This window comes from Piliocolobus tephrosceles, chromosome 14 (genome assembly GCF_002776525.5).
Source record: "Piliocolobus tephrosceles isolate RC106 chromosome 14, ASM277652v3, whole genome shotgun sequence".
NCBI lineage: Eukaryota > Metazoa > Chordata > Mammalia > Primates > Cercopithecidae > Piliocolobus > Piliocolobus tephrosceles.
This window is the reverse complement of record NC_045447.1, coordinates 17,618,159-17,645,806: the sequence shown is the minus strand read 5'-3', so window position 1 is coordinate 17,645,806 and position 27,648 is coordinate 17,618,159. Positions and strand designations below refer to the sequence as shown.

At 48.7% G+C, this 27,648-nt stretch overlaps 2 protein-coding genes across 3 annotated transcripts in view; one reads left to right on the top strand and one right to left on the bottom strand.

Annotated features, from left to right (window-relative positions):
- The first annotated feature begins 8,431 nt into the window (after positions 1 to 8,431).
- The window catches only part of GSN (gelsolin), a 64,936-nt gene continuing 45,719 nt past the window's right edge, over positions 8,432 to 27,648 (top strand). The window contains exons 1-2 of one of the 2 annotated variants that reach the window (XM_023223674.2): positions 8,432 to 8,774; positions 21,817 to 21,907. The gene's annotated coding sequence lies outside the window, so the exon portion shown is untranslated. The remainder of the gene's footprint in view (positions 8,775 to 21,816; positions 21,908 to 27,648) is intronic. The other variant, XM_023223675.2, reaches the window with a different exon arrangement.
- On the bottom strand, positions 21,904 to 22,393 carry LOC111550326 (putative uncharacterized protein GSN-AS1). Its single transcript, XM_023223676.2, is given in 2 exon segments — positions 21,904 to 22,380; positions 22,382 to 22,393. Coding segments are annotated over 2 exon segments (489 nt in total).

Here is a 27,648-nt window from a genome sequence, read left to right as displayed (position 1 = left end):
CAGACTGCGTCTGCTCTATTAATATTTTATGCCATGATCAAGTAGTGTACTTTAAAAGAGAGCTCACAGTTTGTTGCTGAAGATTTAACCTCTTTTCTTTTTCAGCTCTAGGAAAAAACAGGCTTGAAAGTTTTTCTGGAGTACTTCACCTTAAACTGTTTAAAGTCTCCTCTCCCATCCCTACAGGGGGACATGGAGGGCATCTGGAAACAAGAAAGAGGGACAGGTATAAAACAAATTTGATATAAGATTTCTAGCCAGCTAAGACTTTGGAGAATGGCTGTGTGAGAAGCTAAGCATGGGACTGGGCTAAGCAGAGAGGAAGCTGGACAACTCCCTGAGATGCTGGGGGGCCCACCTAGGGACCTGGATCTGCAGGGTCATCTGGCTGAGGTCAAGGTCAAAGCAGCAAGACTGCGCCAGGGAGAAAACAAAACTCTAGACTGCCTGCATGGTATGACGGGCTGAACCCCTTCTCTCTGGGACTGCCTCAGCCTCAGAATTTGGGGAGCATTCAGGAGGAGAGGAAATCTCCATTGGGGAAACGTGCTTCTTGCTCATTAGGTATTGGTTTCTCAAGTTGGAGGTTTTGGTTTGAGAAAAAATGAAATGAAGTGATTGCATTTGCACTGTGCATTTTTGAAGACATTCTTACAAATTCCAGATGTAAAGTAAGACAACCTAGAGTGACTTGACCTAAGAGCTAACGTTTTGAAAGGTAATTGAATGGATCTTATGAGACAAATGCTGTCTGGTTCTCCCTGGGACAGGAAACCTGTGCTGGGGCTAGTGCAGCACAACCAGGGGCTGGAAAAGCTCCTGGTTTTATGAGCCAGGTATAATCTCTCTTGGAGGTAATTTGTTCTATTGTCCCAGTTTGCAGATGACACAATGGAGACTCAGAGGAGTGGATGACTTGTCCAGGGTCATTTGCGACATAGAAGAGACACAAGGTAGAACTTGGATGTTCTACTTCCCTGAGCAAAGCTATTAGAACTTCACAGTGAAGTCTGCTACTGCTGGTAACAGTGATGAGAGAGGAGAAAAAGCAGGAAAAAGAAACAGGAAGCGCAAAAGAACAGGGAGAAGGGAAAGTAGGAAGGAGAAAGTGGAAGGGGAGGAGGAAAAAGGAGGGAGATCAACTTTGGACTAAAACTTTAATCCAATCATCAGCTTTTTTGTTTGTTCGTTGTAAGTTTCTCTAAATTCCTAAGAAGGTAGTGCATTGCTGGTCCGATTGTGTTTCAACTCCAAGAAACAGCACAACATTTGAAAAGCCCATTGTTCGGTGTTGTGATAATATAACTCTCTGTAAATGGTGCAGTCCACTGTACAAAGTACTGCCCCCTCCCACCCCACTGGTGACCTGCGGGGACAGCTGAATGCCTTCTGGTCCGCTGAGCCCAGAAGAGTGGGGCTGGGCTTTCAGAAACAGCTGGGCTGATTCATCTAGAACAAAAGCCAGCTCTTCCTGCCAAATCCCTGGCAGGCATGGGCTGTTAGGGCTGTGGGCCCCGTGCCCCTCCACAGGAAACGTCTTGATTTAGCTCCAACAGTGTCAGTCTCCTGTGTGAGCCTGTGACAGCTTCCTTCTGCCCACTGCCTTCAGCCCCGCGTGCTTCCAGCCCCACATGAAAGCCAGTGGCTTTGGAGCAAAACCCTGGGTTCCAGTCCCAGCTCTGTCATTTCCTAGTTGTGAAATGTAAATAAGAGATTTCACTTTGCTGTGCCTCAGTTTCTCGATCTATGAACTGGGAGTGAGAATAGTTCCAATCTGAGAAATTTGTTGTCAGCTCTGGAGGAGATAAGGCCCAGAGCAGGCACCCATGAATATGGTTTCCTCCCGTTTCACGTAAGTCTCATCCATCTTGCCGTCTGGCTTGGTCTTCCATAACTCAGTGGATGTACCCTGTGTCCCTGACACACTGGCTGAAGCTCATCCACCTTAAACACCTCCATGCCCATACCTCGGGGGTTCCCATCATGACACCAGCCACTGTTGACAGAGCCCTTTATATGCCTCAGGCCTTGACATAGAGAATTCATTTAATTTCCCCATAATTCTTTGAGTGGATACTATTATCAGAGGAAGAAACCAAGACTCCGAGAGGTTGAGTAACTCAGGGTATCCTGTCCTCCAAGGCCTCTGAGTACAAAAATAGCACCATCTCCAAGATTTTTTTGGTGTGGGTGTGTTTAAGGGATTTTATGAATTACTTTTTGTTTCTAAAGCATAGCAGTTCACAACCTTTCTGAAAGTAGTTCCATATTTCTTGAACAGCTCCAAATACCTTCCATACAAAGAAACAATGAGTTGTAGTCAACCATTATATGAAGTGTACAGAGAGGGGCCTAACATCAGACCCTAACGTTGTCAAGATGAAATTAAATAATTCTTGATCCTGAGTAGGAAGTGTGGAAAAGACTTTACCTTTCCCTTGGCCTTCTTTCACTCTGGCTGTAGAAAGAATCTGGGCTTTGGAGACAGACCTGGATTCAAATCCCAGCTCTAACACTCACCTAGCTGTGAAAGCTTAAGCAGATTACTTACCCTTTTTGAGCCTATTTATTTTATTTGTAACATTGGAGATAAGAATACCTAACTTAGAGGGTAATTGTCAGGCTTAATTGAAATAATAAAGTGACCAGCATAGAGTAAGCACGCAGAATGTGGTAGTTATAATTATGCTTTTAGTTATTATTATGCATGCCACTCTCATAGGGTCAGCTCTGTTAAGCTGTGGAGGAAGAACTTCTGGGCAGCTTTGCTCTCTCCTGAAAAATCTAACCTGGGAAGCTGGCTAGCTGGGAAATCCTCTGCTGTGTAACAGTGAAGTCACTGATGCTTATGCTGTTTAGCATCTTACTGGCATTTATTGGACATAATTACAGAATCAGAGCTGCTAGGAATCCAGGTCTTAGGGCTGAGCTGGCAGTGCTTGTATGGAACACATAGTTTTAAGTTCTCATTAAAATAGTGGGACAAACACATTCCTGCCTGGGGCATTCAGAACATGTCTAGATTAATGGCTCTTGAAATTCAAAGAGCAACCCTCTCTTGAGTCCTCCTGAAGTGTCCCCAGTCACTCTATCTGACCAAACTCATCTCTGGTCACTTTCCTCATTCACCAATTCATTCATCCAATAAAAACGTGCTAAATATCTGCTCTGTGCCAAGCACTATTTGACACTAGGATGATGTCGGAAAACAAGCAAACACACATTTTCTCCTTCCACTGAGCTGCCAGTCTAATGAGATATACACGTAAATGGACAATCTGAATGCGGTGAGTGGAATGGGGGAAGCCCAGGGTTTTGAGCAGTGGTGTGCTGCTAAATGTTAAACAACAGGATCTTGAGGGGAGGGAGAAGGAAGACCCTGATTTATAGCCTTTCCTGATCTCCATGGTGTAAATACTCCCACTGTGGGGACTGGGCTACCAGCATGATGTCACTGAATGTGGAGTTGAGAACAGATATGCAACTGCACACAATTATATAGTATTTCTACCATATAGATAAATGGTGAAAATAATCCTAAGAGCACAGATAATAGTGAAATACAATAAAATAATTATGAAGTACTAAGTTTTGAGAATTTATTACCTCTATTTATGTATTAGTCATTTTCACACTGGTATGAAGACATACCTGAGACTGGGTAATTTATAAAGGAAAGAGGTTTAATTGACTCACAGTCCTACATGGCTGGGAGGCCTCAGGAAACTTACAGTCATGGCGGAAAGGGAAGCAGGCAAGTCTTACATGGTGGCAGGAGAGAGAGTGTGTGAAGGAGGAACCCTCAAACTCCTAAAAGAATCAGGTCTCAGCCAGGCAAGGTGGCTCACGCCTGTAATCCCAGCACTTTGGGAGGCCGAGGCAGATGAATCACCTGAGGTCCGGAGTTCGAGACCAGCCTGACCAACATGGAGAAACTCCGTCTCTACTAAAAATACAAAATTAGCCAGGCGTGGTTGTGGGTGCCTGTAATCTCAGTTACTCAGGAGGCTGAGGCAGGAGAATAGCTTGAACCCCAGAGGCGGAGGTTGCGGTGAACCAAGATTATGCCGTTGAACTCCAGCCTGGGAACAAGAGGTAAACTCCGTCTAAAAAAAAAAAAAAAAAGTCAGGTCTCATGAGAACTCACCATCATGAGAACGGCACGGGGGAAACTGGCCCCATGATCCAGTTACCTCCCTTCCACCAGGTCCCTTCCTTGACACATGGGGATTATGGGGATTTCAATTCGACATAAGATTTGCGTGGGGACACACCGCCAGACCATATCAATTTAAAATTTACTTAATTATAAGTTTATGTAGATTGTTATTGAAGGCTGTGCTTAATAAGTCTTAATACAGCTGGCTGTAAGAATTCATGGACATGTAGCCGGGTGTGATGGCTCACTCCTATAATCCCAGCACTTTCGAAGGCTGAGGTGGGAGGATCTCTTGAGTACAAAAGTTTAAGACCAGCCTGGTAACATAGAGAGACTTAAAATCTACGAATAATATAAAAATTAGCCAGACCTGGGATGTGCCTGTGGTCCCAGCTACTTGGGAGGCTGAGGCAGGAGGATTGCTTGAGCCCAGAGGTCAAGGCTGCAGGAAGCCATGTTTGTGCCACTGACTCCAGGCTGGGTAACAGTGAAATTTCTCCTGTCTCAAAAAACCCCACAAAAGTTCATGGAAATTGAGCAATCAGTTCTTAAGAACACAATACTAAACACGCTAAATCAGTTCTTAAGAACCTAATACTAGCACAACACTAAAGGGGACCAAGGCTGGAGAAAATAAGACTGCTTTCCTTCCTCCATCTTTCTCTTTCTCTGACCTCCACACCTTTGCTCATTCTGTGCTCTTAGCAGAAGATGCTGTTCCCTTCCTCAATTCCACTCTTATTCTTTCCATCCTTTCAAGGCTGACTGAGTCCAAACCGTTGTCTCTGCTAGGCTTCCCCTCCCCTTTTCTCTGGAAAGTGCACCCCCTCCACCCACAGGTTACAGTGGGAGCAGCCAGCCAGGTTTGTGCAGTGGGACCCTGCCACTCGGGCCAGAGTTAATTAGATAAAGGGTAGGCATCTGATCCAACTTAGAATGTGGACCACAAAAAAGGATTCCAGCTTGCTGCTGGTAAAGCCATTTTCTGGAAAGCAGAAATGCTTGTGTGATGTGAGCAGACAGGCAGAGATGAAAGATGGGGGACAGAGTACTTTCTGGGTTCCCTTTAGTACCCAGGTCCTGCCTGTGGTCTGGTCCTGAGGCCCAGCTTCACCCCTGCCCTAGTGTTCCATGGGATATTTCAGGATCTCCTGAGAATGCTCTCTCAAGTAATCCCTTGTACGAAATCCCCGTCTCATCCTCTGCTTCTAGGGACCTACTACAAGGCGTTCGATGCTCCACAAATACTTGTACTGATAACTTCTCCTTCTGAAGCCAGCTCCAGGACAGGTCTGTAATCAGAAGAGCCCCTGAACCCTGAAGCTTCCCTGGCTGGCCAGCCCAGGCATCTCCTCTGTGAGTTTCTCCACGTCTTTCTAGTCATTTAACCAGTCTCACTGGCTTTCTCTGTGAATATGATGAAAGATGGCCACCTCAAAATGGCAGCCTTGGCCTTCAGAGATCATCAGTCCTCACAGGCCCAGTTAATTAACCATGATTGTCATGTCTCAACTTCCAGCTCCAAATTCTAATAGTCCAGCTTTGTCCTGCCGTCCACTCCTCATGCTGTCAACTGTGTTGCCGGGGAAGGTTATGGTACAAACCTGGGTGCAAGTGAGGGCCATCTGTTGGCTGGGAAGAGGCGTTCTCAGAGGAGGGAGCAGGCACCCCCAAATTGTCTAATGCCTGGCCTGTGTGTGGCCTTCATTTCTCCCCAGCCTCACTCTGGGAAGGAGATGGTCTTCTGGCAAAAGAAGATACCAAAGTTCTTCCATCAGAGGAGATCCTTATCAGCAAGATGTTCACTCTGAGGTGAGGATCCAGGACAAACAGGCCTTACCGGTCCCTAGATTCAATGGGGGGAGAGGTACAAATAGGTATCTAGAAAGGAATGAAGACAGGATACCAAGAAGACTTCTAGGCATCCATGAAAGGCAGACTTGGGCCGGGCGTGGTGGCTCACGCCTGTAATCCCAGCACTTTGGGAGGCCGAGGCGGGCGGATCATGAGGTCAGGAGATCGAGACCATCCTGGCTAACACGGTGAAACCCCGTCTCTATTAAAAATACAAAAAAATTAGCCGGGCGTGGTAGCAGGCGCCTGTAATCCCAGCTACTCAGGAGGCTGAGGCAGGAGAATGGCGTGAACCCAGGAGGCGGAGCTTGCAATGAGCCGAGATTGCACCACTGCACTCCAGCCTGGGCGACAGAGCAAGACTCTGCCTCAAAAAAAACCCAAAAACCAAAAAACAAACAAACAAACAAACAAAAAAATAAAGAAAGGCAGACTTGATATATCCTGCCAGCTATAAAATACACATCTTGAGGCATAAAGCAAAGCACCAGGAGATTTCTAGAAGTGTTCCTAGAGGGGCACTCCCATGTAAGTATTGGTTATCATCATCACAATCATCATCAATCAATCATCATCATCATTATCTTCATTATCATTTTTAATGATTCCTGGTGATGCCCTGTTCCCATGTTCCTCTCCAGCCACCAAATAGAGCAATTACAAGGTTAAGGGTAGGCATCTGATCAAACTTAGAATGTGGAACCTTAGATCCAGCTTAGAATGTGAACCCTTCTGCTTTCTTGGCCTCAGTTTCCCCATCTCTGACGGGAGGAGTTGGACCAGACGTTCTCCAATGTCTCCTCCATCGTGATGGGGAATTCTCCAGTTCTATGGGGACACGGATTCAGAGTTCCACCTCCTTTTGTCTGAGAGCAGTTACTGGGGCTGGAAATGATATGTTAGATAATTCCAGGGCCTGTGTATGCCGGGGCTTGTAATCAAAGAGTCCAGAGTCAAATAAGCCTGTGTTTTTGCTTTTCTCCCCAGCAGCCTTGCACTGGGCCCCAGGCAGCCTCTGGAGAAAGCAGAGTGTAGCAGAGATGGTGTGAGCCTCCCTGGGGGGTGGATACCTTGCTTCTATTCTCAGAGAAAGTGGAACTCGGCAGAATTTCCCAAGCCAAGAAAGGTGGTAGAGTGTGACATAAGACATTGAGCAAAGAAGGGAGGGCCAACGACTCAGGCATAGAACAGCAGACTGCACAGTATCAGTAGTGTGACCTCCAGAGAGTACTTAACCCTTTCTGTGGGCTTGGCCTGCTCATCTGAAATATACACACGGCAATGCCTCCCTTGGGAGGCCAGGTAGGGAGGTGAGACTGAAAGTCGGTAATATGTGGGAAGCCCAGAGCATGGCATGAGGCATTCAAGAAATGGTTCTTGTATTTACTGGTGCTGAACAAAGAAAGAGTGGCAGGAGGAAGAGCCAGGGCGAGACTCCCCCGGGTCCTGTGGCTTCCCTGGCTGCTATTCAATGGAAAAACCAGGGAGTGAGTGCTGTGCTCTTGGCTTCTGTGCTAAACAACAGCCTTTTCTGCTCTGATCCCCAGCACCTGGCAATTACAGACTCTAGTACATTTCACCTTGTGTTAAGATGGAGCTTTACCCTGGCTGAACATGAGGCTGCTGCCAGCACCCAGGCTGGGAATGGACATCTCTGTCATGTGGTGCAGTCTCCTGTTGAGTGTGTGAATCCTTCCAAATTGGAGTCAGGCGGCAACTCCAAGAGCCCTGGGAACCCACGTGTGCACCAGGACTGTTGGGAGGCCCTCCTATGCCTTGCCACATTATAAACGGGTATCGTCTCAAATGCATATGAGATGCTGTTGAGATCAACAAAGTATTACATTTGTTTAAAAGTGACCTTGAACTCATCTTTCTGCCCAGTGTGGGTTTCCTCAATCTCCTCAAATAATATCTGCTCTGACACGAATAAGAACATCCGTTTATGCAGAAGCCACAGTGCCTTGTCATTGTGCTGAGGGTCTTTTTCTCACTGAGTCTTCTCAACCGCCCCATGAAGAGGCAATCCAGGATGCCCATTTGACAAACGAGGAAACGGAGACTTAGGTATGTGAGCTCGCTTGCCCAAAGTTACAGGACTAGTCGATGTCTGGGGTTCCAAACCAGGCCCTTCTGACTCCACGGCGCCTGCTTAATGGTCCACTTTAAGGACCAGGGATGCACTTGGCATTTTCGTTACTTCATTCGGAATGAGCTGGGAATCGCTCTTCCTCTTTACTGCCTTTCGTGGGAAGGAATCTCCCCTGCTTTGCGTGCAGCCTATGTCACTCTCCGAGGGCTTTGCCTCCTGAAGGCCGTGCTCTCCGGGGCTGAAATCGGCCTCCGCTGGTGCTAGTTGAGCATTGCTCACCTGCCCGCCCTATCTGAGCTCTTTGGCGCCAGGCCAGCTCAGGAGCTGCCCTGGGTCTCCTCCCCGACCCTAGGGCTCTTCAGATCTCCCCTCCGTGCTCCGGGCCTCAGTTTCCTCCAGGGGAAAGCAGAGGGCTTGGTGCCTTCCTGCGAGGTGAAGCGAGGGGTCGCCCTGGATGAAGGCGAACTTAGAGCCACCGGCCCTGCAGCCGACGGGAGGGCCTGGCGCTCCTCCCCCACCCGGCGGCCGGGCCGCCCCGCCCTGAGGGCGGCTCCCGCCCGCGCCCTGCCCACCCCTGCCGCGCGCACCGCAACGCCCCAGCCCCGCCGCCCGGAACCAGCTGAGCACAGCTGGACCCAGCAGCCGCCGTCTCCAGCGCCGCAGCAGCAGGTAGGGGAGGCGCGCAGCCCCGGGCCCGGGCATCTGGGGGTCCCGGGCTGATTTGAGCCCTTCCTCTCCCTTCCTTCCCGGTCCTGTCTCGCCGGCGCCTGGAGCTCGGCCCGGCCGCGGGGGCATCGCTGGAAAACGGCTTCCGCACTCGCTTTTCCAGTCTTCCAGGGGACCAAAGAGTGTAGATGGGAGCAGGGGGATGGGGAGACGCTGGAGCAGGAGAGGAGAGGGGCCAGGCCTCCACCCCGTGATTCCACTGTGCTGCTAGCACCTGAGCTAATAACCTCGACCCCGCCCCCGGGATGGGGGAACTGGCCCGGGGTCACTCCCACGCTTGGGGTGTCTGAGCCGGGCATGCAGGGGGCCACCAGCTACGGTCTGGGTGGTGACTCCGCTGGGGAATCCACTCAGAGGACCCTTGCCTCCTGGGCGGTACCTGTGCTTGCTTTCCTCTCCGGCTCCTTCCTCTTTCTGAGGACTGTTAGAAAGTTCTTCCTTGTACTGTCTGAAATCTTCGGGCGCCTGCTACCTGTAGGTGCTGGCTCCTCCCCAGCCCTGCAGTGTTCCCTTTCCTGACTCACACGGAAGCTTCTTTTGGAGTTGAAGACAGTGATTGGAACCCCTTCTCCCTGATCCCCCATGTCTTCTGGGGTCCAGCCCCCCAAAACCTAAATAACAGCAACTTCCCTCTGGTCCAGTGCAGGTTGGCTGGTCTGGGCATTGCCCGGGGAGAAGAGCCAGTCCTTGGAAGGCTGGGGGCTGCGGGTGTGGGTGAGCAGGAGACATTGGCTTTCTTCCTAGCTCCTTCTCTGCCCAGACATCTGCCGCTTTATCCTGTCCTCACACCCTCCTGAGAGCATGGAAGGGGCTTTTAAAACACCCAGAACTCATTCTAGGCTGTCCTGAGGGTAATTGGACTTGGTGGAAGGCGGGGCCTCTGGGGAGGTGCCTCTCGCTTTTGTTTGACCTTTGGGGACTTTTCAAAGACTTAATCCTGTGTGTCCTGTTCTCCCAGGACCACATTTCTGACCAGGGCACCAGGACCTCTCACCGCTCTGCCCTTTACAGTGACCATAGCTTGCTAGAATCTTACTCCATCCCCATTTCACAGTTAAGAAAAGTCAAGGACCCAGAGAGTTTATGATGGGCTAGTTGTCACACAGTGAGGCAGGTTAGGGCTGGGACCCAATTCCAGTGTGCCCTTTGCGGATTCCTTGCTGGGAGGGACTTTAGCCTCCTTCTTGGGTGTTCCGTTCACTAAAGGGACAAGCATTCCCCATCCCCCCGTACATACACACTTGGGGATGCTGGTTGGTGTTTCCTGGGGCTGTTCAGGGAGAGAGGCTTGGAAACAGAGGAGGAAGGATGGGGGTGGGAACGGTCGGCTTTCAGCTCCTTTGAAACTCCATTTTTCTTTCTGGGGCCTTGCTTTTTAGAAATGCCAGGGAAATTGGAAACAGCCAGGGGAGGTTGGGTTGGCATTCGGTGAGTTACATAGCAGCAAAGAAGGTTTCTGTGTGAATCAGGGAAGGGAAGTTTACTCCAGAATTTTCCATAGTCCTTTTATTAGGGACTAACATGAGCCTGGAAACAGGCTGCTCCGAGGAGGGGTGGCTGCAGAGTTTGCTCCGCATGGCATTTCCTTCCTCCCCTCCTCCCTCCTTTCAGCCCTTCTCTGGGCCTGTGTTCTGTGCTTTGCCCTGCGAGGGGCCCAACAACCTCAGAAGAGGACAGAGCTCTCTGTCCTCAAGATGCTTGTCATCTATAGTGGTTGACACTTTCGTGCCACATAAAGAGTGACTTCAAGAGGAGTGACTAATTTTGTCTGGGTGAGCCAGACCTCAGAATGAGTAATCATTTACCAGGAGAAACAGGAGTTGGAGGAAAAGACATTCTGAGAAGCAGGAACCACTTGTGCAAAGGCACTGAGGTTTTCTGAGCCATCCAAGTGGCTAGAGTGGAGGATAGGAGAAGGGCAGGGTGGTGGGAGTTGAGACTCTAAATGAAAATGGAACTAGATTATAAGCTAAAGGTTTGGACTTCATCCTGAAGGCAATGAAGAACTGAGAAAGGGTTTTGACAGAGCAGTGATTTTTAAAAACTCATTATTCTGAATGGCCGATGTAGGGGATGCATTGGACCAGGCTGATCTGGAGGCAGGAAGGCCCTGAGGAGGCTGTTGCATGATTCAAGTGAAGTAGAATGCAGGTCTGAACTAGAGCAGTGGCCACTGGGATGGGTCAGAGCAGCAGATTCTGGAAGCCCAGCTGAAGGTCTCAGAACCTGCTATAAATTTCATCTAAAAGCAGACAACAGGCTATACCTACTGGAGAAGGCTGCTAAGGTATTTGGCATTGTAATTTTTTTTCTTTTTCATGAGTTTTAAAACAAACAAAATATTGTTAAAGATTCAAACATAAATCTTTATCCCTCCAAGCCCTCCTCTTTCCTCAGAGGTCGCCACTGTTAACAATGGTGTGTGTGCGCTTCTGCCAAACATGTTGATTGGATGCCTTCACTCTTAGCCATCCAGTGACAGTGGGCCACTTTCCCCTACTCCATGTGAATAGTTTGGGTCATTTGTGACATGGGTCATAGAGATGATTTCTGCTTGGTCTATGGCACTTTGCTGAGACATTGATCTCTGGTTTTCTTTAATTAAACTTTTACATCCTATCTCTGCGGTCTCTGAATGTATGTATTTGCTTATCAGAGACCACAGGTGTGAGAGAAGTTAGAAGCACTGACTTGGAAATGGACCCCCAGTGTTGGTTCTTCGGGTGATCTTGGGCAAATACTATCTCTCTGAGCCTCAGTTTCTTCATCTGTAAAATGGAGAGATGTTGGTTTGCATGATAATAATAAAAAACTATCTTTTAACTGGGCATGGTAGCTCACACCTGTAATTCCAGTACTTTGGAAGGCCGATTTGGGTGGATGGCTTAAGCCAGGAGTTTAAGACCCGCCTGGTCAACATGGTGAAACCTTGTCTCTACTAAAATTACAAAAATTAGCCAGACGTGGTGGGATGGGCCTGTAATCCTAGCTATTTGGGAGGCTGAGGTATAAGAATTGCTTAAACCCTGGAGGCAGAGATTACAGTGAGCCGAAATCACGCCACTGCACTCCAGTCTGGGTGACAGAGCAAGACTGTCTCAAAACAAACAAAGAAAAGGAAAAAAAAAAAAGCTATGTTTTAAATATATCAAGCACTGGAATATTAATTACTTTATTGATTCCTTGGAATTCCTCTGAGGTAGATACTAATATCCTCTTTTACAGATGAGGAAACTGAGTCTTAGGCTGAATAACATGCCCCGGGTTGTGTGGCTATTGGGTGATGGTGCAAGGATTCCACAGGTCTGACGACAGAGCCATAGCTCTTAATGACGGCACTAAACATTCTCTTGAAAATTCTTTCTAGTCCTGGCTTTAGGAGAACTGGTAAGGGAGTTTGTTATGCTGTTATGAGGGGTGGGAGTCGGTGTGCAGAGCTTGGAGAGCTCAGCCCTGCAGCAGAGAGGCCTGGAGGGGCCTCCCAGGGCTGTTTGTAAACTCATACTTTCCTGTGCCATCCACAGGACCCTCGAATGTAGATCAGTCTCCCCTCCATTTCAGGGAATCAAGGCTCCATGTGGTGAGGTGAGAGCCCAGCCGGGACTGGTCCCCGCTTTTCATCAGTCGAGCCCACGTTCTGGAAATCTATCTGGCAAAGCCAGGAAACATGGGCACCCTCCTGCTCCTTGGTTATTCCCTGAGAAAATGCCAGCAGAAGCAGAGAAAAGCACATCCCAGGGGTTATGCATTTTTGGGAGGAAGGGAAAAAAAGAGACCAGTGTTTAGGCAGCCGGGGGATGTTAAGTAAAAATATCTCCTCGCTTTCAACTGAGTGAGCGTGTGTCATATTTCAGCCTGATGTGGTTTGTGAAGCTGGAGACCACAGGCAGGCTCAGTTCCTGCTGCTGGCCAGCTTCCCTTCCCCTCTCTCCCTCCCCCGCCATGTGCCTGCTCTCCTCTGCCCTGCCTGGGACCACATCAGCAATTTAAGAATAGGGCAGAGAAAAGCAGTGGGTGTTGTGGGCAAGGATGGGCAGCTGAAGGCCTGGACTTGGGTTCTGGCTTTGCCAGTGACAAAGTGCTGGGTGACTTGGGCTAATGCATGCCTTTCTCTGGGCCCCAGTGTCCATTCTGCACTGTGGGGTGGACAGCATAATGTCAGCCTTCCCAGCTCTGATGGCCTCTGAGTTGGAGGGCTTTGTGCTCCCCACGTGAACTTGGGTTCAGCATGTCTGAGACACAAAGTGAGCCTGCAGTGGTACAGCTGGTGATTCAGCTACTGTTCTTGAATTTAATGTTTTCAGACTGAATTGATTGCCCCATTTTGCAGACAAGAAAGCTGAGGTCTAGGATTCCGTTTATGTATCCCATTCCCTGCTCTACAAGCAACAACAATAATGGCCACCATATGTAACACACTTACTATGTATGTTCACCTTTTGCTTTCACTGTCTTTTTTAATCTTTTAACAGATCTACCAGGGAGAGATATTGACTCCATTTTACAGATGAGGAAACTGAGGCTCAGAACAGCAAAAGGACTTACATTCTCTTCTTTGAGTCTCACAGTAGTCCTGGGGTTGTCATTATGTGACCCATTTTACCAGTGAGGAAACTCAGGCCTGGAGATGAGAGCACCCTTGCCCAGGGGTCCCCAGGGGCCACACATGGCCTGTCAGGTTCCTTCCCAGGCCCTCCTGCTCCTCCCTTGTCCCTTGCTTGCTCTGCCTCACAGGGTGCCTCTTCACCTCTTGCATGCAGTGCTTGGGTTAAGGGATGAGAACAGTTTTCTTCCTGGGCTATAAAGTATCCCTGAAATCGACTCTTCCTAAGAGTGATCCAGAAACGCTTTAAGCCGTGGAGCCTCGCAGGGAACTCCAGTGAAGGGTCACACCAGTGGGAGTGGATTCGTTTTATTCTGCTGAACTGGCTAAGCAAACAGTCCTGTTATTTTCCAACCTCAATAAGAATATCATTGGGGCCAGACTTATTTGCCAAGCAAAGTATATATATTTGACATATGTGAGCCTTCAGGGTGGGCCTTGGCCCTTAGTTTTTCTATTACAGAGGCTGTGGCTGGGCTGGGTTTTGGTGGATACTAAGTAAATACTAGTTAACTTTTTGGGTGTGCGTAGATGGTGTGGGTGGCATATGTACTTTTTTCTCCCTACCTCCAAGGACCTTTGCCCCCCCCCCTTATTATTTCTATTACACTTGTGATAGAAAATTTAGAAAATAAAAAAGTATATATAAAAAAAGAAGTGTTCATAACTAACCAGAGAAAATCACTGCCAACATCTGGGTGTCCTTCCTTCCTGATATTTTCAGTGCATTTTCTTTTTTACCCCCACACAATTGTGGTTATCATGTATTTATAATTTTCTGTTCTGACTTTGTTTTTTCTCAACATTATATCATAAATATTTTTCTTATGTTATTACGGATTCTTTTTAAATTTAATTTTTAAAAGTTTTAAAAGCATACTATACCTAAGTAGATAAATGTTTATTCTAATTTAAATCTTTTATTCCAATAGTCCAGGGGATTAAAAAATGAAATAATGCTTTTTATTTATTAACAAAAAGGCTCAGAGAGACAGAATTTGCCCAAGATCACCCCAAAGAACCAAGACTGGGGCTCCCCAGGGCTGTAGTTTGTATCCATAGATACAGAGAAAATAATGGTTATAATCTCAAGTATAAAAACTTCTGGCGAAAAGGTTTATCAAATGCTAGCTGTATTTCTCCCCCTTCCACAGCTTTCTACTGAGTCTCTCTCTCCTAGAGGACCCTACTTTGCTTCACAATTAAGCAGCAAAGTATTTCAAGGGCTGTTCAGATTCTAGAAACTCATAGCTGTGGATGAAATAGACAGATAAGTCAGATATCAAAGATAAGGCATTAAAAGATCTGGGCTGTAGGCTGGACCCTGCTACTGTCACTGACTCTTTAGCCCTGAAACAAGGGACTTGCCTCCTACTTTTTTTTGTTGTTATAGTGGAAATAAATGCCCACCCGAGTTTTTGTCACTTACTGTTATTCTATCTTTGGTGTGCATATACCATGTTCCCTTAACGATCCTCAATTATGAAACATTTACGCAGTTTATAAACAATACTGCGGTGAACAACCTAGTGCATAATTTTTGTGTGTGTTCTTCTTTTATTATTTCCTAGAAGAGAGCCCTAGAAATGGAGTTTCTGAGTCAAAATGACACATTTTATAGCTTTTTCTTGTTAAAAAAAATTTAGTGATGCTTGTTATAACACAGCAAGGAAGTCTCTATTCAGGACCATCGCCTTGGGTATAGGGACCACTGCAACAGGGTCCTTCAGTGAGGGAGGGTTTGGGCTCAACTCCTAATACAGCACGGGTGAGTGGGAATTGCTGGCTGCGGAGCAGGGTGGGGGTCAGCGGATGGAAAATTACTAAGAGGAAGCTCAGGAATAAGGGGTATTCTTGCTAAACCGACCGAACAAAAGTATTGATGAAGACAAACCAGGGTGATTCAAACATCACTGGGACCATGGTGGAGGATGAGGAGCCCGATCAGATATCAAGGAAGAGGGGTTCTGGCTAAACAGACTTAGCAGGGTTCTTTTGCTAAAACTGGATTTTACAAGGAAGTGCACAGGTGGGCCTAGGAGAAGGTTCAGAAGCCTGGCTAAAGTTTGGCCAAGCGAAGAATCTGTGTCATGCTAAATTTCTGCTCCTAAGGGTTACAGTAGTCCTTATTCCTACCAGCCATCCATGAGAGTGGCAGCATTCTTTAGGAGCATCTGAAGCTGGTTATAAAAAGCTCAGCTGTCTTGTTATAGAGTACAGCGACCATTTTCCTGAAACGTTACATTTCATTCATTCATTTGGCAAATACACTTGAACAATTCAGCAGCAATAAAGCATAACAAGTTAGGTTACCAGGCCGAAGAAGCGGAGAGAACTTGGTTCTCCTTCCAGTGTATGTTTTGCACTTGCCGTAAGACCTTGAGGACATCACCTCACTGAGTTTCATTTTTCTCAGCTATACAGTTAGGGCTTCAATACTTACTTCACAGAATTCTACAAAGTATCTAACAAGATGCTTGGCCGGTGCAATCATGTGGATGCTGGGAATTTGTAGTATCTCATCTGACTCCAAAGAGCCCTGGGAAGGAAGCAGGTAGGGAGAGATCCTTCCCATTTCATGGACTCAGAAAAGAAATGGCCATATTTCTTGACGTCCTAAGCTTCAGTTCAGGAAGTGGTAGTCCAGCGGAACTGTGTTGTTTAGAAGGGAGATAAAATGGGCTTTTGTGGGCTGGCCAGTACCCATCCCCCTTCCACCTCCCCTCCCACCACAGTACCTGTTTCTTTTGGAAGGCAAGTTCCCAGTCCCAGTGGCAGCCAGAATTCTTTCTATGCTCTTTTAGAAGGTGAGAGATGCCTGCCTAGCCTGTTCAGTGGTCTTAAAAAAAAGACCATAAAATTCATAGTTGCATAAACAAAGTTTTCATAGATTTAAATTGCATTTAAATGCACTAAGGCTTCATCTATGAGCTTTTCAGAAATGTGGGATTTCAGGCTCCACCTTTAGGGTTGCCTTATTTAGCAAATAACAAACAGCGTGCCAGTTAAGCATGAGTACACCGAGGAGGGTTTGGGGCATAATTATACCAAGACATCTTAATGTTTTTCTGACATTTAGATTTAACCGGGCATCTCGTGTTTTATGTGGCAACCCTACCCATCTTGGGCCTACTGAATCCAAATCCAGATTTTCACAAGATCCCCACGGAATTCATGTGCAAATTCAAGTGTGAGAGGCATTGCACTGGGAGCCTCACCGTCAAAGCCCAGAATGAATCCTTGTTGTAACGAATCTGTCGGTAAAATAGAATGCGCTATTTATAAAGAGGCTGATTATTCCCAGATCAACCATTTGCACGCATCTGTGTGTTCACATGTTAGGTTTTCTGAATACAGGGTACCCTTGCACTGTTGTCGGCTGAAGGGAAAGATTCTTTGCTTTGGTAAGAAGCCCTAGTCCCTCTTGAGGACGTATTTTCCTCATCTGTAAAATGGGCTACATCCTTAGCATGCATGCCAGCCTGTGGTGACCAGCTGAGGTGGCCCCAACAGGATGCATGACTAGGGCCCACACCAGGTCCCTCCTCAGCCTCCTCATAAAGGACTGAAGGACTTGGCTCAGAGGTCCCATCCCCCAGAGACTTTGGTGTGACTGTGGTGACCCTCGGCATAGGGCACCCCTCCTGACTGCTTTCTCATCGCAAAACTTTCCAGAACGTGACTTTTATGGCAGGGCCTTAGGAATCGCCTGGCTCTACCCGCTCACTTCATGGCTACAGATACTTGTGCCCTGAGAGAGCAAGTAAATTTCCCAAAGCCAACAGCAAGCCCTCTGATTGCTACTCTACCAAACCGAAATGATTTCAGTTCTCATGAAACCTAAGGCCTGACTAAGGAAGATTAAGAAACCTGGTGGTGGTCATGCCCACTTAGTTTGTTTTGGCTGTGTGGTCTTGGGTAAGTCATTTCTCTAACCTATTCTCCACCGCACTCCATAATATGGGGAATAGCACCTTCTCCTGTTTCCCTAGGTCTGCTTTGTGCCTGGCTAAGGTTTGACTTTAAGATCTGCTGGTAGATCTTGGTCTGTCAATTGGTCCTAGAGTGGAGTGCTTTATGAAGTCACTGGTCCGTGTGTTAGGTCAGGGACCTAATACCATGACATCATGAAAGATGTCTGTAGACCCTTTCTCTCCTCATTGCTAACAAAGATTTTGTGGACTGTGTTTCAGATGGACAGAAAATATGTTCTAGAGCATTCTAAGATCACCTAAGGCTTTTGTTAAAATGCAGATTCTGGTTCCACAAGTCTGGGTGGGGCCTGAGGCTCTGCATTTCTAGTGATGCTGATGTCGCTGGTCCAGGGATCGCATTTTCAGTTGTAAGATTTGAAATCAATCTATTATTCATGTCGAATCAATACTTACGAGATAAGGGGCTTAAGAGGCAAGTCCCTTGTTTCAGGGCTGAAGAGCAAGTCACAGTAACAGGGTCTAGTCTGGAGCCCAGATCTTGTAATGTCTTGTCTTCGATATCTGGCTTATCTATTTTATCTGCAGCTATGAGTTTCTAGAATCTGAACAGCCCTTGAAATACTTTGTTGCTTAATTATGGAGCAAAGTAGGGTCCTTCTTTAGGAGAGAGAGTGACTCAGTGGAAAGCCATTGGAAGGGGGAGAAATACAGCTAGCATTTGATCAACCTTTTCACCAGAAGTTTTTGTATTTGTGATTATAAACATTATTCTCTTTGTATTTATGGATGCAAACTACAGCCCTCCGGAGGCCCCAGTCTGTTTTTGTATACCTCTAAGCTAAGAATGGTTTTATAGTTTTAAAGTGTTGTTAAAAAACAACAATAACAAACAAACAAGGAAGAATATGCAACAGAGAGGGTGTGTAGCCTATGAAGCCTAAAATATTTACGGTCTGGCCTTTTACAGAAAAACTTTGTTGGCCCATGATCTAGAGTACCCGAAGATTTGCGTGTTTTTTGTTTGTTTGGTTGGTTTTCTAGTGAGCAAGAGGCCTAGCCTTACAGCTTTGAAACATAGTGAGGTTAAGACGTAGGGGAGGCAGCCTGCGTTGGTGGGAACTGCCCAGACATCTTAGCTGTGTGACCCTGAGCACATTACTTCACCTCTCTGAGCTTGTGTCCTAGCTTTGCAAAATGAGGACAAAGATTGCTGCCTAGTAGAGTTATTGCGACAATGAGACATGATGCCTGCAGAGTTTAACGCTTGGAAGATGCATAGAAAATGATAACTATTATTATTAGGGGTGGCCATTTGAACCCTAATGGCATTAATGGACAGATATCATGTTACTCCCATCAGGTCTGAAGGCCCTTCCAATGAGCTGGGAGCAGTCCTTTAGGAGAGAAAAATGCTCTGCTCCAGCCTCCCCTGATCCCACCTCCAGAGCAGAAAGCTCCTTTTTAGCCACGTAGACAGACGGGGTTCCGTGGTGGCTTGCACACTTTCACTGGGCGAGCTCTCTCCCCAAAGGCTGGCCTTTCCACAGCTGAGACTTTTGGAAGTCATCTTCTGTTCCTATGCCCTAAGATATGATTCAGCAAACAGGCATGTAGTGAGAGCGCCGGGCTGGGATTGTGAGTACTGGAACGTAACCCTTCTCTTTATGGCTCCATCTGGAGTGTGTGGGCGGTGGACTAGAGTCAGTGGTTTTTGCCGACCTTGTTTTTAAACTGCTGCAGCCTTAAGGTCCAAAATGGAAAACAGACCAACTTGGAGTTAGCTGAGGCTAATTCTAAACCCTGCTGAGTCTGAGAGCTCGGAGGCTCCTGGGGTGTGTCTGAATCTCAGGAAGGGTGTAATGCTTTTCTTGCCCATAGATGGCAGCATCTGCACTCTTAGCCGGCTCTGCGAATGTGTGTGTGCATGTGCACGTATGCTACACACGTGTGCACGCATGGGAGTCATAGTTTCTTACTTTGGTAAATCTTGAGCTGCGGTGGTCCCAGCCCTAGGCCAGGCTCTGGGATACACGGGAGCAACTGGGGAGGCTGACTTGCAAATAGACCATTACTGTAGAGTGTGACTGGGAAGACGAGTGGGTGTGGAGGTCTGTGCAGAAACTACATGGAGGACTCAAGGACAGAGTGCTGTTGCATCTGGCTGGAGCCTGGTGGGGTATAGTGGAAGACAGGAAGCCATGAGGGCTGAGGCTGAAGGAGTTGACGGGGACAGGTCATGAAGAATGTGGAGAGGTTTGTTAAGGATCTTGGACTTTATCTGGGGCCACAGTGGAGCCATGGTAGAGTCTGGGCAGAGGAGTGGCATGGTCTGGGCTTGCTCTGAGGAGGATGCATTGTAGGAGGGAGAGGATGCAGGAGGATCAGTTAGGAAGGTTCTGCAGTCATGCAGGCGAGAGGTGATGGGGTTATGGACCAAGATATTGGCGTTGAGGTGGAGAGAAGAGGGGCACTCTGGAGGCAGTCAGGGGTTGGACTAGCAAGACATGGTGATACATTGGAAGGGAGAGTGACAGAGCAAAGGGGTGAGGTGGTGTGTTGAGGAGGGTGAGAACCTGGTGTCTGGACTGGTCCACCGGATGGATGGTGGATGGTGGATGGTGGATGGTAGTGCTGTTTGCTGAGATGAGGTGCAGTTGGGGAGGAGAAGGTTGCGCTTGGGAACAAATGCAGCACTGCAATATGCATCTGAGGATGAGAGTTCAATTTGGGGTGTGTAGAAAGAAGTGGAGCTGGATTCGAAAGGCTCATCCTCACACAGAGTTGACATAGTGCGGGAGGTCATTAGTCATTTGCTGGAACAACAAAACCCACCTCTGCTTTGGCCTGTCCCTTGGAACCGGGAAGTTTCTGCCATAGTCTTTGAGAAAGGCCCACAGAAGTGGGCACCAGGTCCTGCAGCCCAGATAAGTGTCTGCCTCTGATGTCTCTGGTTTTGGCTACCGTGACTCCACTTCCGTGGCTGTATCCCGTGTTAGTCACAATGCACAAGTCATCGAGACTGTCTGGATCATTTACTGTCAGCCTGAGAACAGGGCTTGTTTGTGTCTTAATCCCAGGAGCCTGCATGATCCTGCCACCTTCGGGATCTTGGACCTTCCCCTCGGCTTGGGGAAGCTGGTTTAGGCAGAGAAATTTTCCAGTGTGGGCAGGAGCCAGTTTGCTCAGCTTTCCTCTGAATGTAGCTGACTGGAATTCTTAGTGGCGAGGAAGGGTGAAGATCCAAGTTGTCCCTGAGAGGCGGGGGGACTGAGCTGCATACTCCACGATGAGCTGATGTGGGATGGTCCTTCATCCACTCATCTAGCATATGTCCACTGGCCCTGTCATTTGCTGGGCACATGCCATGCTGAAGCTTCAGAGGTGAAGCAGACAGAATCATTGCCTCTGAGGAGCTTACAGCCTAGAGGGAGAGAAAGTCCTGTCACCAGACATTGATAATGTAGTCTTGCTCAGCAGTAGTGCATTAGAACAATAATAGAGTGATGCTGAGGCACAGAGTTGCGAACATGACAAATCAACAGGGTGGGTCCCCAAACCGCACATGTGCAGGATGAGAAAGATACAATTTGCAGGCAAAAGACTTAGAAATTTAGTTATTAATAATCAGGGTAATAATTAGAGTAAACATATGCCTTGTGCAAAACCCTGAACATGTTTGATCTCATTGTAGGTTCTAATATTATCCATCTTGAACAGAGAAGGCGACTGAGACTCGGAGAAGAGATGTAGCTTGCTCAGCTTACACAGTTAAGTGAGGGCCCAGTTTATATAACTCCAGAGTCCTAAAGTACAACTCTGAGGTTGACTGTAAACTGAATTCAGCCATGCAATAGGGCTGCCTTAAATGTGAATGGGATTTTAGGCTCAATGAATGGAAGCATGATATCTCTAATGAAGGAGGTGAGAATCCTGCTCGCCCTGCCCTGGGTAGAACTTGTCTGATTCTCTAATTCTGGGTCTTGTCCTGTCAGTAGGGACAGAGTTCATCTGGAGCAGATCAGGGAACAGGGTGAATGAACCGGAAACCCTGGTCTCAGGAAGAGCTGGAGGAAAGGGAGTGTACAATTTGTAGAAGACTTGAGGGGCCCAGGATCACTATCTTCAAATCTCCAAAGAGTCATCAGGAAAGAGGGGGACAGACCTGTTCTGGCTGACCCAGAAGGAGGCAGAGCTAGTACCAGCAGGTACATAAGAAGAGAGAGATTTTAGTGCGTCCTTAGGAAAATTCTTTTACCCAGCCAAACCCTCCAGCAGCAGGTCTTGCAGCCTTGGCAGGTAGTGAGTGCCCTGTTGCCAGATGTGTGCAAGTACTGATTGTGTGACCCCTGGTGGAGGGGAGGAAAGGAGTTGAAACATCAAATGGGGATTTGACCAGATAACCTTGAACTCCCCCTGAGGCTGACATTCTTGTGCCCTTTTTTTACAGGTGGTGCTCATAGCTCTTTGTCCAGTGCTTCGGCCTTGGTCCAGGCGCCTTCCCACAGAGCAGCGCTCTTCACCCTGCACAGCCCTGTTAGGTAGGTAGAGCAATGCAGACACCTGTCCTATTAAACCCCGCCCTGGCTGCCCAGGGAAGCCTGGAGGAGACTTCAGTGGTGGAAGCAGCCACTGTAGCCGCAGTGGATTCAGTGGGAGTCCCTGAGGTCTTCCCAATAAGGCTCAGAGTGCGTCTCTGCTCCTTTCCTGCCCTTGAGAGGGAGGTCAGGCGAGAGTGATCTTGTGGGGAGGAGGCAGGGACTGGGCTCAGTGCCCAGATGCCTGGCTCCCACCCTGGCTGTGCTGCTTGCTTGCTGTGTGACTTTAAGAGAGCGGCTTTCCCTCTCAAGGCCTTGGTGGCTCTTCTGTAGAAGAGTAGAGTCCCCATAAAGAGGAGGTGCAGGAATTCTTCCCAGAGGCTTTGGAGAGGTAAGAAAATTGGGGGTCCATTTGCCGAGTCTCCAGACTTGTTGACCAGAGGAGGAGCACCCGAGGTGTGTGAGTCATGGGGAAGGCGGATGAGTCATGCCCACTGGGGCCAGCTGGCAGGGTGGGGCCCCCCGACTATCAGATTCACAGGTGACCTGCTGAAGTAGGCGGGGAGGTAGGGGGAGGAGTGCAGAGTCCTGGGCTGGAAGCCAGGAGACTGGCTTACCTCCCAGCTGCAGCCTCGGTTTTTCCATCTGTAAGACGGGTGCCTTGGTCTCCCCCTACCCACCTAACAAAGCTGCTCTGTGGACCCAGTGAGCTCGTAGATGCCAAAGGGCTTTGTGACCAGTGAGACAGGAAGGATCGATACTAGGGGGAGTCGCCCAGCTTCCAACACCCAAACAGAAGTGAATTTCTAATTAGCAATTGTGCAAGAACCCGGGAAAACACCCCTCCAGCCCACACTATCGCTTTTCTGCCAAAAGGAGAAGGGGATGAATGCACACAGGACTTACATATCTGCCGTGGCCCAGCTGGCTTCCAGATGGTGACACGAGCCGCCCACAGCCGGAGCTGTTCCTCTTTCCCAAAGCTCAGGTGAAAGGGCTTTTTGATGGTCCCCAGGATGTTGTGCCCCCAAAGCCAGGGATTCCCGAAAGGCCTGCTGGGCCCAGAAAGGTGACTCGCCCCATCAGCTGCTACCCAAAGGTTTTGCTGACAAAGAGGTGGCCCTAGTGCTGCCCTAATAGGAGGAATTGAGAGCCGAGTCTTGGCTCTGATGCGCCTGCCTTTGAGACTGAGCCCTAACAACTCCAAAAGCCAAGTTGCCTCAAAGTGATCTGTCAACAAAAAGAATGTTATGCCCTGTTGATGCTTTTGGTAACTGTGACACAGGGGCCCTGTCTTCCACAGACCCTGCAGGGCCAGGCTGGCATAGGCCCAGCTGAGCACCCATCACCTGAGAGCTTTGCTGATTCACCCCCCTTTACTCCTCTGCCCCCTGCAATGTACCAGCCCTGTGCCCACCTCCACGGAACCTTGGTTCAATCATGGAGGCCCCAGTGACCTCCTCAATGTCCAGTCTAGTGCTTTCCTCAGGATTCCATATACCAGTCTTTAGTGCAGTTCTAGAAACTTCCTCCTTTTGCTTCTGGGAGGCTGCACTGTCTGGTTTATTTCCTCCTGTCTTTTTAGTTAGGGCCCTGTTTATCCTCCTGTCTTTTTAGTTAGGGCCCTGTTTTTTTTTCAGTTAGAGCCCCTCCTCTCTTTTTAGTTAGGGCCCTGTTTTTCCTCCTGTCTTTTTTAGTTAAGGCCCTGTTTTTCTTTTTCTTTCTTTCTTTCTTTCTTTTTTTGTTTTCTTGAGACGGAGTCTTGCTGTGGTGCCCAGGCTGGAGTGCAGTGGCATGATCTCAGCTCACTGCAACCTCCTCCTCCCAGGTACAAATGATTCTCCTGCCTCAGCCTCTCGAGGAGCTGTGACTACAGGCATGTGCCACCACACCTGGCTAATGTTTGTGTTTTTAGTAGAGACAGGGTTTTACCACATTGGCCAGGCTGGTCTCAAACTCCTGACCTCAAGTGATCTGCCCACCTTGGCCTCCCAAACTGCTGGGATTACAGGTGTGAGCCACGATGCCCGGCCCAGGGCCCTGTTTTTTCTGCCTCAGTGTTCCCTAGGATTCTGCCCACCTTCTTGTCTTGATAGATGTATATAGGTTCATTCATTCATTCATTCATCCATTCATATCTTCATTCATTTGAGAGACACTTAGGCTCTGAGCTGGGTGTTTGAGAATCAGCAAAAAACAAGACCTTCCCATTCCTCATGGGTCTTCCGGTAGATCATTATTTACACCAAAGATTAATTCTTGCTGTGAAGGAAACGATCAGGTTATGGGAGCGTATGGGATTGGGTGGGAGTGGTGAGGTCTTATCTGGACAGATGAGGGAAGCCTCCCCTAAAAAGTGAGACCTGAAGAGGGAGAGGGAGGTGGCTGAGTGAGCAGGGAACAGAGGAGTCCCCCAGGCAGAGAGGCGGTCTGGGTAAGGCTTTAGTGTGGGGGAGTCCTTGAAGAACTGAAAGAAGCGAGAGAGGCTGGCCAGAGATGGGGCATGGCAAGAGGAGGGCCTGGGGGCCAGGCAGCACCTAGGTTATGTGGGCTCTTGAGTTTGGATTTTATGCTAGACCTCTGGGAACCATTGGAAGTTTTAAAGCAGGAGGGTAACTTGCTTTATCAGATTTCATTATCAGATTTCATTATCAGAACCCTTGAAAGAGACAGGCACAAGGACCATCCTGATAAGCCGTGAGGGTGGAATTTTTGGTTCTTCCATAGCAGGGTGACCTGATGCTGTGCCTCGGTACAGGGCTTGTCACTGGGCTGTCCTGGGAAACGTGCACTTTCCCAGAATTCTTTCGGCTCTTTGCATTTTTTAGTTTACCCGGTCAGCCCTTGCCGAGCTGCTGCACTGGAGAGGGAGGTGAATCAGACACCACCCGGCCCTTGGATATCCACTCTAATCCAAGACGGAGACAGTGGCAGTTAACACCCAGAGTGCTCTGTGATAAGTGCCAAGGGGCTCAGGGAGCCAAAGAGTGCCTTTCCTACTTGAGAGTCAAACAAGGCTGAGAAGGGGTAGTTGGGCATACCAGGCAAGAAGGCCCCATAGGCGAAGGCTTGGCCGCTGGAGGAGCCCACTATGCCTGGGGGCTAGTAAGCAGGAGTGTGGGGGTTGAGGTGGGGAGCTGACCGGAAGACCTGGTCAGAGAGGTTTAAAATGCTGGGTTTCTATCCTCCGGGTACCAGGGAATCATGGACAGGTCTTCAGCTGAGGAGTGACTTGATCCATGGGATTTCAGAACAATCAGTCCATGGCAGGCAGAGCGGAGGGTGGATCAGAGGATGGCAGCGCTGGGAGCTGGTTGGAGAGAATGAGTACCATTGCTGAAGCCTTGTCACTCCCCCCACCGCACACACACAGCAACATCCTCAATGCCCCTTTCTGTTCCATGACCCTGTTCTGTTATCCCCGCATTGGCCGGCCAGCCTGAGCTGTCCAGAGCCCTTTCACAGTAGCACTGGGGTGTGTTAAACCCTGGGCTCCAGAGGCAAACAGGTCTGGGCCTGAACCATCACTGTAGCCCTGACTTGCTCTGTGCCCTTGGACAAATCCCTTACTCCTCTCAGCCTCAGTTTCCACATCTGTGAAATGGGGGTGATAATAGAGTTGGTGATGATTAAACAATGGGGAAATCAAGTCCTTAGCACGTGGCTGGTGTATAACGATGGCTGTGTTAGCCTTGTGTCCTTGTCGATTGTAATAGCTCAGTCCATGTTGTAATCTGCCCCTCAGGGAGCTCTTGTCTTTGGACATAAATCTGAATTCTCAACTAGAAACAAGACATCCCCAGCAGCCCCAAAGGAAGCCTCTAGTGGGACACTGAGGGGACTGGACATGCTGTTACACACTGGGATCCGGTGCAGGGCTGGGCACACAGAGGCCTGGACTGGGTTTTATTTGTCCCTATATCCCCAGCACTCAGCACAAGGCTGGCATAGGATGGCCAGCTGGCTGGGTTCTCAAAAGTACTAAACAAAAAAATGAAATTAAAAAAAATTGTTGACCTTGGACATCATCCCCCAGCACCCTCATTTTACAGCTGAGGGATCTGGGGCCCAGAGAGGAACAGTGGCTCATCCAAGGCCACTCAGCCCCTCCGTGGCAGGCTCTGGACCTGTTCATTTCTCCCTGCTCACATGTTTATTACAATTCTAATTTTTGAAATCCTGGTAAGTTAAAAATGACATCATGTCCCACCTCCCTAGTTTACGTTTGGGGAAACTGAGGCCCAGAGAGTGGCAGTGGCTCCCTCAGGTCCTCAGAGAAGGAGAAGCAGGAAAAGGGCCCCCTCTACACAAAGCATAGCCCCCACTAATCAGCAGTAAGCAGGCAGGTTCTTTCCCCAAAACCGACTGCCTCGTGCTTAAGGAAGCAAAGCAGAGTATGAACAGTAGTTTCCTGAGGAAGTGTTGGGTTTTAATTGCGTTGAGGAGAAGAACCATTTCCGGAACTGTGCGTGCCCGTGATGCCTGTGGAGTTGGCTTGGCACAGCTATTTCCAGACTAATCCTGAGTACTATTTATAGGCTGAGATGATTAGGTTGGCCTGCGTCAGGAGAGGCCCACATAGCTCCCCCTAGCCTAGTGATGGCCGAGGAAGAAGCCCTCGGGGGCAGTTCTGACCCGTGGGTGAGTAGCACGGGATCTGGGATGGTCCCCGAAGCCAGCTCAGAGGAGGGATGCCGGAGAGACCCAAGGGGAAGTCCCACTCCTGACTCTTAGTTCAACCACCAGCCAGGCCCTCTGCAGAAATGAAACCAGTTCCGATCCTATTCTCTCCCTGCTTAAAAATCCTCAGTGCCTCGAATCAGGCCAGGACTCCATAGCAGTCAGACCCCTTCTCCCCCAGATATCCACTGTCTCAACCCCAGCCATGCCTCTTCAAACTGTTTACGCTTCTCTGTGCGGGCCACACCCCTGAGCCTTTGCTTCTGTTGTTCCTACCTCCCCAAAGAGGAAACTCCATTTGTCCTCCAAGGCTCTGCCCCAATGCCCCTCCTCCGTGGCTCCCTCGGGCGTGGGTGCTCCCTCCTTTGTGCTCCCAGGGCCCACAGCTACTTGAATGACTATTGGTGTTCCTGTTTGGGTCAGGAAGTCCCAAGGCAGGGCCTGACACAGAGAAAGAAAGGAGACAGTTTGTGACTGAACAGCCACTGTGGCCATCATTCGCCTTACCTGTCTGATGAGAGCTGATCTTCATGCCCCTGTGTGCAGTAGGTATTTTTTAAAGGTGTGTAGAAGTGAGAGTGAGACTTTGGACTTCAGAGTCAGACAGCCCTGGATTCCTAATGGTGTAAACCTGGGCTGAACCTCTCTGAGCCTTTGTTCCTCCATCTATAAAAGGAGACAGTGCCAGCCATGGGTTTTGGGGAGGATTCAACAAGACAATGCTTATAAAGTAGTCATCATGTGGCCTCATCACAATGGGCATCTATTAGCATAGGAGGTGTTATTTGCAGGTGGGGACGTGCATTGTGGGGACATCCCTATCTAGGGCCCCACACAAGGGAGTGGCTGAGACTCCAAGTCTCCAAGTCTCCAAGTCTTGGAGCCTCCGACTCCACCCTGTGTTCTCCCTCCCCTCCCTCTCTTGGCCCCCTGGGCCTATTCTGTTTCCAGATCAGGGAAAGCTTTGTTTGGCGATTGTTTTTCCTAAGAAGTTTCCTCTGTGGGGCCTCTGGGTGACTCAGAGCCCTGAGTCACTGGGAGGCTGAGGACAGGGGTAGGAGTGG